The 13,290-nt window shown below is 51.0% G+C and overlaps 1 protein-coding gene across 1 annotated transcript in view; it reads right to left on the reverse strand.

Annotated features, from left to right (window-relative positions):
- Positions 1 to 13,290, reverse strand: part of nbeab (neurobeachin b) — a 316,449-nt gene that overhangs the window by 211,811 nt on the left and 91,348 nt on the right. Inside the window, exons 6-8 of the mRNA XM_064301505.1 lie at positions 10,361 to 10,487; positions 5,069 to 5,188; positions 3,726 to 3,872 (exon numbers count right to left, since the gene is read on the reverse strand). Coding sequence (XP_064157575.1) covers positions 3,726 to 3,872; positions 5,069 to 5,188; positions 10,361 to 10,487 — 394 coding nt within the window. The remainder of the gene's footprint in view (positions 1 to 3,725; positions 3,873 to 5,068; positions 5,189 to 10,360; positions 10,488 to 13,290) is intronic.

Genomic DNA, 13,290 nt, shown 5'->3' on the forward strand with positions numbered 1-13,290 from the left:
TGCAGCACTATACACACACAACTGTGAGGGGAAGTGGGGGGAGAACCACTGAAAATAAAAAAACAATAACAGCAGAGTATTATGAGGCTATATATTTACGCTCGTTTAATAGGAGCACGGCCGAAGAAGTTGCGGTTGTTCTGGCCACGGCTCGACTGAATGTCCTTCCTGTCACTACGTGAGCCGACTCTCACCAGCGCTTATCGTTCCAAGTGCGAGAAGCTATTGAACACCTTTTTCTTCCTCTCTCTCTCTCTCTCTCTCTGTTTTTCACATTCTAAGCACAAAGCCAATTAAGCCTGCTCGCCCACACTTGGCACAAAGCTGCCAGACTGCAGGTCGGAGCGGTGTTGGGCTCTCCAGCTCTCCAGAGCCAGGAGGTGCTGATCCACCCCTGCAAACGGCCACGCTCCCCCTCCTGTGTTTTTTTTTTGGAGAGGGCCCCCGTCTGCCCGGTCCGGAGGTCGCAGAGGCGAAGGGCGCCTTCCAAGACGGACCGTACGGGTTCCCGCCGTTTCTCTGCCTACTTCCGGGGACGGAGACTCGCGCCTTCGTAAGCCGGTCGTCCCGTCTGAGCGGTTGCTGCCCCGTTTTTTAGACATTTTAGACATCACGGAAACAGGTTCTCGCACGCATCAGCCAAGTGTCCCCCAGTCCAAGCGATTAGGCAAATTACTCCAGTGCGACTTCCTGGCCCCCACACCGGGAGCTTCTGTCCCCTTACATTCTGTCACAAGCCTCCCCACGTCATAGAGGAAACACGTGCATACTGACCCAGCACACCCCCCCCCCCCCACCGGCCTTTGTTGCCCAGACCTGCGGGGGTGCTCAAAATTGGGGAGCCAGGCTTCATGAACCCCCCAAAACAGGGTGGAATCAATCACACGCTGACAGCGACAATCACAGTGGTTTGCACTCGCCAACACGGCCTTCATGAGCACAGCGAACTATCTGACAAAACTGGTCACGGAATAATTTCTCAACAAAACTGTCTATTTCTTTTTTTTTCCCCTCAGAAAACCCAAAGGGAAAAATGGCTTTTAACTTGACAGAACCTTCAGTCGGGCATCAAGACTGGATCACAATATGACAAAAGACCAGTAAGCCGTATTGCACTTACAAGTGTTCTTTTGTTAAATTTAATTCGTCGTTTGTTACAGCAGTTTCGCCGTGTAACTTTGTTCGGGGAACTTTCTCGAGACTGCGAATGTCAATATCGCCACGGAAGCGGCGAATCAAATCGTTTCGCCTGCGGAATTATTTTATCTCGTCTTCTGATGCCGCGCTCTAAATACAACAGAGGGCGACGGCAGCTGTGATTAAAACGAAGCCGTGTGTAAAGTTTGGTCCCCGGGGGGGGGGAAGAGCGCGTGGAATCGGGCGAAAACGAAAAAGCGCAGACAGACGGGCGTGCCTTCGCGTCGCCCGCAGCCTCCCGTCCCGATGCGTTTCGTCACACTCGCGTTTTTACGGGAGAGGAGAGCGCATCGTCCGGCAACCGGGCCCTCAGCGGTCCTACCCACACGCTCAGAGAGAGAGAGAGAGGGAGGAGGAGAGAGAGAGAGAGAAGAGAGAGAGAGAGAGAGAGAGAGAGAGGGGAGAGGAGAGAGAGAGAGAGAGAGGAGAGAGGAGAGGAGAGGAGGAGAGGGAGAGGGAGAGAGGGAGAGGGAGAGGGAGGGACAGAGAGAGAGAGGGAGGGAGAGGGAGAGAGAGAGAGAGAGGGAGAGAGAAGGAGAGAGAGAGAGGGAGAGAGGGAGAGAGAAGGAGAGAGAGAGCGAGAGAGAGAGAGAGAGGGAGAGAGGGGGAAAAGGCAAGAGAGACCGAGAGAGGGAGAAGACAAGAGAGAGACAGAGAGGGAGAGGAAAGAGAGACAGAGAGAGAGGAGAGAGAGGAGAGAGAGGAGAGGAGGAAAGAGACAGGAGAGAGTGCAGAGAGAGAGACAGAGGGGAGAACAGAGAGAGGAAAGAAGAGAGAGAAGGAGAGAGCGCTGCAGTCAAGCCTCTGGCATCGAGGGAGCCCAAAACGTACCGATTCCGCTCCCCCCGAAACAGGCCAACCAATCAGGGAGGCTAACGGGGTCGCGACCCCCCCCACCCCCCCCTCCGTGCACCTGCCAGCCTCTTCCACGCCGGCAGGAATTCAATTCACAACTTCGTCAAATGCCCAGCAAATTGCTTCCCGGAGCTCTCGGCGGTGCACTGCTAACGAATGGGCACCGCTAGCGCTGTGGCTGGAGGTCTGGACCCCAGGATTAATAAGGGGAATAAGCAAGTCGAGACTGATTACAGAGCAACAAAGGACTCCCGGGATTCTGCAGAAAGCCACGGCGTGCCGAGCAGAGAGAGCACAGCGAGCCATCCGTCATGCAGGGCAGGGTAACGAGCACATCTGCAGTGCAGAATTCAAGGACTATTTCAAGGACCTTAAAATGGACCTCGGCATAATCTATACATATACATATATGAAAATGAAAAGGGGAATTTTTTAAAACTGAAACTCCTTTCACTGAAACCAGATTAAACTGAGAAATTACCTTCATTTCAGAAACAGAACACTGTCATTGCAGACACAGCAGTTTGAATATTCACAAAAATGAATAAAGCAGGAAAACAGAGCCTCTTCAAGCGTCCTTGCATTTTCTACATTCAAATTCAGTGAGCGCCATAATGTTTAGGACACTATAAGGAAACGTTTGATTAAGCCAATGACTGACTGATGGAAAACAGCACTGGAGTCTGAGGTGGCTACAGCGACAGCCCTCCACTGTGCCTGGAGTTTACGCTCGTGACGCTGCCAAAATCATGGAAAGTATAATGAATGGAAATATCAAAAATTTCAATCTCCAGAAACAGCTACCCTCCTGGAAGTAATTAGCGGTGGTAAAAAAACAAAAAAAACAATAATTGCTACCAGTGGAATTCACGAACATGAGTGAGAGGTCCGCACCTCAACAAAAACTAAATCAAGATCGACTTGACAAAACACGGTTTGAATGTTAATCTGCTGAACATTAATCTCTGCAGCAGCACACTGGCTGGACACACAACACGTTTAATTTAATTTTTTTTCTGGAGTGCACGAGGGAACGCTGTGTTTTCCGCTCAATCTCACACCACTCGGCTCTTCACGGTGCGTTGAGTGGTGAAAAGGGATCGAACGATGATCCCCGTCAGCCTATGAGAGAAGCAACCTCGACATACTGTCCTTGAAAACAGGGGGCCAAATTCACAGCTGGGTCACCCTGCTGAGCATCCGGACAGAGAGCCCTTCTGACCTTTTCCGTCTATGCGTGGAAAACGAGACTCACCTATAAACCCAGATTATTGTTTCATGTAGGGGCTTTGTGCCAATATGCATCTGCCCCCATCAAAAAAAAAAAACTGTTAATAAATAAATAATAATAATCCAACTGAAAACATGCGGTGAATTTCCTCTCAGTATGTCTGTTCAGTACCTTAAAAATTTACCGCAGGTGCTGTAGGGCTATTTTTCAGGAGGGTGGGGTAATACATTCTGTCGTTTATCTAGGGCGAGCCGGCATCCGTCACGGGGATACAGACACCAGGAAACGAAAAGGGCAGAGGAGAGTCATCGATTGCGCAGATTGATAGGCGGTGGGGTTGCGTGGGTGGGTGGGTGGGTTCGGGGGGACAGGGGGGCGGAGGAGGCGGCGGGGGGGCGCTCATGCGTAATTCCATTCGGGCCGCCCCGTCCCGAGCACGTACCTTGTACCCCGGGCCGAGCTGATGTATGGCGAATATCTGGGCGGGGTTGAGCGCTTCGCTGAACACGTAGATGGCCCCGAGCTGGCCGCAGAACACCCTGTTAGCGTCCGCCGTCTCCGACGAGCCCAGGAAGCACTTGTCATAACTCTGCAGCGCAGACAGAGAGGCAGGGACAGGACACATAGGTTATACTTACAGCAGGAAATCAGTGTGTTTGTGTGTACGTGTGTGTGCGTGTGCATGTTCACGTGTGTGTGTGTGTGTGTGTTTGCGTGTGTGTGCGCTAGTGTGTGTGTGTGTGTGTGTGTGCATGCATGAGTGAGTGCGTGTGTGTGCGTGCGCATGTGTGTGTGTGTGTGTCTGTCTGTGTGCATGTGTGCGTACGTGGGAGTGTGCGTTTGATGTAGCAATTAGCAGTGGGAGGAAACAGCCGTCTCAGTAAGAACGCACTGAGTAATTACCGCATCTCACTATTCACAGCCACTAGAGACAAGAGTCCCACAAAAGGAGGGGACCCTCTTAAACATAATATAAAACACGCTTAAGAGGAAATGTGCGATAGAGGGAGCTTCTGGGTGATCTCTGCTTTCACACCGGCTATAATTACAGCATTAGCAGGGGTACTGGAAAAACTGACTGAGACGGAACTAGTGCATAGGGGCGGGGGGGGGTGGTTGGGGGGATTGTCGCTGAGATCTGAAAGGATGTGATAATGACCATGCACAGTCACATCTCAGTGGCCCACAAACACACACCTTTTTTCTGTTTCTTTTAAATCACTCACAGTAAAATGCTCAGTGTTAAATCAGCTCTTACACCAGGTCTCATCTCGTATGAACACTTTGAGAGTTAAACTGACACTGCACATTAAAAGCACTTTTACACCAAACTGGGCAATGCAAACAACCAACGGGGTGAAAAGCAATCTGAAAAAAACAGGGAAGTTAAATGAGGGGAAGAAAAAAAAACCTTTTTCTAACTTGTCATTGGCATGCCTTTTCCATAGCTCTCTCGCTCTTCCACTCACTCTCTCTGTCACTCACTCACTCACTCACTCCCTCTCATCAATCGTGTGACAAATGGATATTAAAATCGGAACTTTGAATTCCGTCTTGGCTCCCGTGAGAAATCAATGTCAAAGCGGGGCGGGGAGAAAAAAAAAAAACAGCAACATATTTTCGTCATTTAGATGATTTACGGAGCCTTCTTGTCACAGTTCCCGACAGCCCAGGATGATCAAGCGGCACTCTGAATCAGTCCCGCAGCAACGACATCACAACCAGGCGACAATGACATCACACCAGAACAGCTATCGTGGGGGTGGGGGGGGAGGAGCGACTTACATCATTGGTGTTGACGTGCCAAGCCATGTCGCCGTAGGAGACCAGCTGACCGTTGACGTAGCAGCGGATCTCGCTGTTCCTCCAGCGGTTGTATATGTGGACGATGCTGATCATGTACCACTGGAAGAAAAATGGAAGCACGTTATTACACACGTCCAGAGCTTAAAGCAGAAGGTGATGAAAACGCGGACAGGCTTTATAGGGTTTGAATCTCCTTACGCTCGACGGCAGGTGCAAGGCCTTGGCCGTGGAATGATATCGACGCTGAAACTGAACGAAAACCCGGGTGATAATAACCTCTGGAATTCTTCCGAAGCCTTGGTCTTCATTCGGCTTCGCTGCAGCTGTGTCTTCTCTTCTTCCTTTTAAGACCGCGCGCACGCGTTTGAGACTAACAACCTTGCTTTTTTCACCTCAACTGTTTTTTTATTTACTTTTTACAAACCAACAGTAAGGGCTCTGGGTCCTAATGTGCTAAAAATTTGAATGAAGGCATTAAGAAGATAATTGGGACGTGAATAACTGAAGTGAAATCGGTGGGTGGGTGGGGAGATGGGGTCAAAAACCCAAAAACCCTGAGCCCCTCACCGCAGGACCTCTCCAGCCCTGACTGATCAAGGTCACTGCATATCTCTGCTCTCACACAGAGCAATCCTGTCATCGCACAGTATCCTGCACCCTCTACACACACACACACACACACACACAAGGTGCATTAAGATCTGCGAGCGGCAGATTCGCTAGCTGGTCAGAGTCACTCCCACCCTGACCCCGACTGGCCCCTTCAGGGGGTTTTAACCGAGGGGGTGTCCAATCCTATCCAAAAAGGGCCGATGTGGGTTGCAGGTTTTTTAGTTGTAGCCCCGCACTGTGGGACCCTACTCAACTGAATACCTAACCATGGCCTTCAATCGAGAGTGGAATCAGGTGTCTTAGTGGTGGGCTAACTCAAACCCTGGCACCCACATCGGCCCTTATAAGACCGGACACCTCAGGGTCAGGAAGTGGCTGACTATGACCGGCCAGCGAATCAGCAGCTCGTGGATCTCCGGCCGCGAAAAGAAGGCTATTATTATCCGATTTACCCGCGGGACCGTCTCAACGGAGCTGCCGCGACCTGCTCGGGATGAGCCGAGGGATCAGCCGGAGCAGGGGAAAGTCGCGGCCGCCGCGGGGAATATGCTGGGTATTAAACGGATGATCAGCCTTCAGAACGTGGATTTAGAACAGCGGCTATACGCGTGGCAGTTCCTTTGGAGGCCCTGTTAAACCGCTTAAGACGACCCCCCCCTTTCCCCCACCCCACCTCCTCATAACGGCCTTCTGGGAGCTTCTCAGCCATATTTAGATCTAGGGTAGGGTGAACAGGCCGGCAAAAGCCGTTAAAAAGCGGTTCATCTCCAGCTCAGCTCTGGAACCACAGCCCAAGCCAAGCAGCACAGGGGGTTGCTGGGTCCAGATTTCACATATTCACAGAACAGCAGTTTGTCTAGCATTTTTAAAAATAAAAAAAGGAAGGGAAAAAAAACGCTTTGAGGCGTTCACTGCTAAACCTCAAACATGTTGTTCTGCAGATCAAAAAGAATTAAAGACGTCGTTCGCGTGAGAGGATGAAAAAAAAAGCCGAATTTATCCACAGAAATGAAAGGCGGCAATTCCCTCCCTTTAAAATCAGTTTTAATCATCACAATTAAAATGCGGAAGGGGCATAATTGCTCTGGGGTACCTTCATATCAGCATTTTTGCACAGCATAATGAACGTGGCAAATGAATTCACACACAGAAACAAGAACGTTCACCCAAAGCAACCCTCTCTCTCTCACTGGCAATGCTTAAACTGTCACTTTTTAAGGACAATTTAGATAGCAATTCATGAACTTCTCCTAGCTAACGATTAAAAGTGCTACTTTCTCCCTTTAAAGTTCAGAGGCTCAAGCAATGTGTAAAGTGGATGAAAGTGCCATTTTTTAAATGCGTTTATTATTACACTACCAAGCAAGTAAATATACTGCAACACAGATTCTAAGCAGCCAGAATTAACCACTAAAACAGCTAGAGTGAGACACCAAGTTAATACTAAAAATAAAGATAAAACAACCTGGATGCTGAATTGCTGTTAAGTGAGCCAGATTGGTCTAACTTTGTCATGGGGAAGGGGCAAAAGTGGTCCCTGATCTTTAACCCAGGCCAGAGCAGATCTAACCCAGGCCAGACCTGGGCCAGAGTAGATTTAACTGAGACCAGACCCTGGCCAGAGCAGATTTAATCCAGGCCAGAAACTTCTTCACAAAATAACCCTGTCACTCAAAATGAGTATCACAGATTAAATGTGAACACATGTCTACAAAACACTCATATCAAAAAGTCCACAGTAGGGTGAATTCTGTGAGAAGAAAAATTCTGCTCTGGAAAAATAAAAATCAAAAATAAAATCCCAAACTAGATCAGCGAAGCACACTAATGCAAAAAAAAATGCCCTTAATTAAGTTAAATCCTAATCAGACCGTTCCTGACCTGTCAGAATTCCGCCAGCGCCAGGGCGAGTGTGTGAGCTTCACACACCACAAAGCTCGACCTGCTACTGGCCAAACTCACGGCGACGCGAGCGGGGCTGCTGATTGGCCGTAACGAGCCGTGCGATGCATCGCCGCGCGGTGGAGAACTTTCCGCCCGGCTCAGTTTCGGCACTGATTCGAACCCCGGCGGCCGTCCGGGGAAGCCAGGGCTCGCTGGAGGCAAGGCCCAGCGTGGGCCTTAACCGACAAACACGCACCTGTCGCACGGGTTACAGATCACAGAAGCACACCTCCTGTCCACCCCCCCCCCACCCCCCCAAAAAAATGAATGCCAAGGGTGTTCTCAGTGCCAGCGGGGGAGCAGTGAAACAGCGCTACCACCTCAGCTGTCCAGCCTCCCCCAAGCACAAACTGGCACCCCAGGACAGGAGTGCCAGAGGTCCAGTTTTCAACCAGAATGGATGTTTTTAAAATTATTCACACAGGTTTTCTGTCAGGTTTTTTTCTGCCCCAACCAGACAATACAATGTCTGCGGTCTGCATAATTGGTTTAGAAAAAAAAAAAAATCTACTTGTTATTTTGTACTGAATTCGCATTTCAAGCACCCCCGGTCCCCCTCGGGACAGCTGAACACCCCACCCCCCCAACCGCACCCCCCCCCCTTCCTCCACCAGTTCTAACAGTTGCCCGCCTCGCAATTAAGCTTCCAACTGTGCGTGTTATCTGGCAACCCTGTCCCAGGGGGGCCGCTCTGAGCGCTGAGTTTACCCGTGTGCGCCGCACCACAGCACGACCGCGCACGGCACAGTCACTTATAGCGCAGTTTAAAAAAAGGAGCGCCCGTATGAGCGGCGCGTTTGGCGTCACTGTTGCTGCGGCACGGCGGGGCGGCTAGCAGATGTCTCAGAAACGCCGTTCGAAAGCGAACCCAAAAGCGTCCGTCTGTGTGAGGTGACATTTTTACAGGACAGCACGCAAAGACCCCAGTGTTTATTTTTGGACGTTTTTATCGCTGTTCTGTTGCAGTTGCGCCTCGCAGTTTGTAACATGGTCCCCACAGGCCCAGTCCAGGAGGACCACAGTGTCTGCTGGTTTTCAAGAAGGGGGGGGAAGGCGGGGTCTTGGCACCAGCGGTTTAAGTCACTGATTGGCTGAAGAGTCCGCACACCTTGTTCCCAAGGTCTTCATCGAAAGCTGATTGAAAAGAAACAGACACTGCGGCCCACTGGGAAGTTAGCTTCCCCAGACCATCCCTCTCCTCGGAGCCCAAGCTGGCAGGAGTCACGTCCGACACACTCACCTCGCCCAAAAAAAAAGAAAAGATTTCTCCGTCTCTCGTTTCCAAACGCGCGCGATTGCTCTGGTGACATCCCCCAGAGCCCGCTAAGGCACAGGCTTATTTTCGGGACTCTTGAAATGAGCTACCTGGAAGAGGGGGCTCTCATCATTCTGGGCTCAGCTGGGCTAGCTTAACTCGGGGGGGCTTTTCCTTCGGAACGTTTGATTGTGTTCCCGCGGCGATCACCAGAAACGACGGTATTTCAGGATCCGGCGACAGGGGGAAGGAGAGAGAAGACGATGGGAGAAACCTAAAGAACTCAATCAATATTTCTTGCTGTGGAATGTGGTGGGGAGAACCCCGGGGGCCGGGGCGGGGCGGGGCGGGGGGGGGGGGTTTGGAGTGAGGGTCACAGCTGCCTTTGAGAGAGAACATTTTGGATTGCGAGAGCCACAAAGCACACGGATTATTCTCTGCTCTCCCTGTGCGGTTCAGCGTGTTGAGCTGAGATTCACATGATCTCTCTGCTACTCGTGTTCGGTTCAGCGTGTTCAGCTGAGATTCACATGATCTCTCTGCTCCTTCTGTGCGGTTCAGCGTGTTCAGCTGAGATTCACATGATCTCTCTGCTACTCGTGCTCAGTCCAGCGTGTTGAGCTGAGGTTCACAAGACTCTGCTCCTGGTGTTCAGTGTTCAGCTCTGCTTCCCGTGTTCAGTAGCACAGACGTGCAGAGGCCTACACATGTGACAGCAGACTCACACAGATGCAACACCTTCTTTAAGACTCACCTTTATGCCAGTTAGGGAAAAAGGGTTAGGGTCGATGCTTTTTATGGAAAGCCTACATGTATTTACACAGCCGTAATTATACAATGCACTGCAAAGTTTTGCAGACAGAAGACAAAAGGCCAGTATCGTTTTTTTTTTCATATCTACAACAGATGTTTGTTAATCATGTAGCAGATGTGAAATATTTCCTGGCACTGATGGTGCCACGGATTTAACAAATCGCATAATCCCATCACTACGCGGGCTCTCCTTGATTTCCTCAAAGCAGATTCATTTTTTTTATTATTATATAATATTAACAAGAGAAATAACACAGTCAAACGTGTACAGATTAATCCGGCTGTGATCTGCTCATCCGTTCATTATCTACGCCAGATTTGATTCCCGCGCTCGAACAGGACAGGGCTACACTGCCTCCATGTAATGGTAAATGGACTGCATTTATATAGCGCTTTTATCCAAAGCGCTTTACAATTGATGCCTCTCATTCGCCAGAGCAGTTAGGGGTTAGGTGTCTTGCTCAAGGACACTTCGACACGCCCAGGGCGGGGTTTGAACCGGCAACCCTCCGACTGCCAGACAATCGGTCTTACCTCCTGAGCTATGTCGCCCCCTATGTTGAATGAAGCGCTCTCACGTCACAGTAAACTCTGTCTCGGGCGGGGGGGAAAGGAGGGGAGAGAGAGGGGCTGCGGTGTGGACCCACCTTGCGCGGCTGGAAGTCGTACTTCACGCAGTGCTGGAACCCCTTCCCCTTGGACTTCAGCGACGTCACTATCAAGCAGTTGCCCACAAAGTGGGCGGAGTACCCGATTCCTTTGCTCGTGCGGAAGCTGAAAAGGAAACAAGGAAGGACGCGTGAATCATCACAGATAGCACACGGACAGTGGAAGAGAAATGCATCTCATCATGTATATTATAGCTGTTTATATAAATTCTCTGACGGAAGGAAGACGCATACACCTTTTATCTCAGCGTTAATTATCTTCACCGATACTTCTGTCCAAAGTGAATTAAAGGGGCATTATAGTATAAAAAATCAAGTTAACAAAGGTAACAAAAACAAATGCAGACACTGAGACTCACGCACATACACACACGCACACACACACACACACACACTGCCCTTTCCCAGGGGGGCGGAACCAGACTGGTGACTCAGAGAAGAACACGCTGTCAATGGGTCAACGAGACCCCTGGGTAGGCAAAACGCACTCACTCATAAAGGCTAAAAATTAATCATCCCATCTCTCTTATCTTCTGTTATTTCAGCAATCACCGGGGGGTGGGGGCGGGGGGGGTGGTGGAGGCTACCCCTCCCCTCTGCTCAGAAGATACCCAGGAACTCCTGAGTCCCGCAGGCGATTCAGCTAAATGCAGATTTTAACGAATCCGACACCATCGTGGAGCCCCTCTCCGTGCGCACGTTCGTTTGTCTGACAAACCAGGCAGGAGGGAAGGGAGAGGGAGGAGGGCTTGGAGGGCCATCAATCCTACCGGTGCTCTGTGCCCCGCTGCCACAGACAGGAGTGACAGAGGCTGGCCACTTAGCGCTGCCCAGGACACAGGTTCCCTATTAAGAAGGGCTGACAGCCGGGTAATTCACGTCAGGCAAACGAGGTGCTAAATCACCTGCTCCCCTAACCCAGCACCCCGCCTCGCTCGTCTGCCAAACGTTCGTCCCTTCTGTAGTCGCCGTTGACGACAAAAACAACAAAATGTCATCCCCCCCCCTCCCCCCCACCAAAAAACAAAAAGAGCGACCGGTGCAGTTCAGCCCAAACGGAGGAGCCACAGGCGCCCCATGTGAGCCCCTCCCACTCGGGGGTGGGTGTGAAACCCGCAGCTCCTGAGCCACGGTTTCCTCACATGGAGCCACAGGCCTGGTCACGCCACAGACATAAACAGCTGCGATCGCCACGGAGCGGGGATCCTCACAGCGCCAGCCCGGCCGGGGCGGGGTGCGAGGGGGGCCGTGGGGTGGGGGACGAGGGGCGCGGAAGGAACCCCCGGGGCCCAGGTGCGAGGGCCCTTGACTCATCCAGCAAGACCCAATTTCAAGGCAGGCGGCGGCGGCAGATTAAACGAGAAATTAGCACAAGCGCCGAAGCCTTCGGACGAGCCAGCCGCTCGAGCGTCCTCCGCCTCAGCGCCACGGCAACGCCACAGCAACGCCATGGCAACGCCACAGCAACGCCACTGGCCGCACGCCACAGCTTCACTGGCTCTCTCACACGCTCCACAAGCGCACGAACGCAAATCACACCACTTTGCAACTGGTTTTTTCTTCTTTTAAAAATTTTTTTTTATAAATCACATTGCTGTACAAAAACACAGGCCTGTCCTGATACCGGCCTTCCACCCGCCGAACGCGTCCCCAACACCATCAGCGACATCAGTCCTTCCCGAAAGAGTTCCCCGCCTCTCCCCCCGCACGCCGGAACTCAATTCCAAACCCGCTCGTCACCAAGTCCAAACCCAACCGCCGTTTCCGTTTCCAGGCCTAAACGGTGTTTGGCGCTGCAGTCGCGCACGCACGCAGCGGTTAATGACCGGGTCCGGGCTGACATTCCGGTCTTAATTAGGACGACTCAAGGCGGTTAAGTTTGACGACGGGGAACGCGGACGACGTCTACTCGGGCGGTGCTTACATCACGGCGATCGCAGCCCCTTCCTGGGTATTCTCATTATTCCGTCCCTGTGTACATACAAAGAAGCTGTGGATTTACAAATCCTCATACTTACTGTTAACAGCATAATTAAAACGCGATAGGGCAAGAGAGAAAATCCTTAAAAAGGCACCCACAGTAATTACGAAGCTCCCCTCTAATATGTAAATCTGCCTTTTAATTGCAGTTTAGTCTCATATGTGCTTTACTTACATTCTTTATTATTTTTTTTCCAGAAGAACATATTGTATCTGTAATTACTTTTTATGCCCTCAGGATTCATCACGCAGAATTGTTATTTACTCTCATCTTGTCAGCCGCTTCGTGGTACGCGCAAAACCACATTATAAACAATATACTATTCATAACGGAGGTACAAAACATTTTTCCATGGGGGGAGTGATCATATTCAAATCTACCCCACCCCTGCACGCCATCGCACTTTCTCAGCTGTGTCCTCCCTTCTCTCTCTCTCTCATCCCAGTGGTTCCCAGCACTGTTCCTGGAGATCTACCATCCAAGTAGGGTTTCATTTCAACCCTAATTAGGCACACCTGATTCCGCTAATTAGCAGCTCAATGAGATCTCTAGCGGTTGGATGAGGAGTCCTTTGTTAGGACGGGAGTGAGAACCTACACGGCCGATAGCTCTCCAGAAACAGGGCTGTGAACCGCAGCGTTACCATCTCTGCTTTCTAAAGAGGGCCAGCCTGTCCATTCTCAATTAATAAAAAATAAAAAAAGGCAAACGAAAGGCCAGAAAAGTTTTTGAGACCAGCCGCAGGAACCTTTTAACAGCCGGGCTGTTCCCCGCCGCCGTGGAAACGCTGCTGGTCCTCATTACGCGAAGTCAATGAATGATGTCACGCAAGAGAGTCCTCACTAAGGAGCCATTTATTTCCCCCGGCCTCCCCCCCCCCACACTGCTCCCTGCAGGTCTCTGAGGACTCGTCTCCCAGACAGGGGGA

Source organism: Anguilla rostrata, chromosome 12, assembly GCF_018555375.3.
Source record: "Anguilla rostrata isolate EN2019 chromosome 12, ASM1855537v3, whole genome shotgun sequence".
Lineage (NCBI taxonomy): Eukaryota > Metazoa > Chordata > Actinopteri > Anguilliformes > Anguillidae > Anguilla > Anguilla rostrata.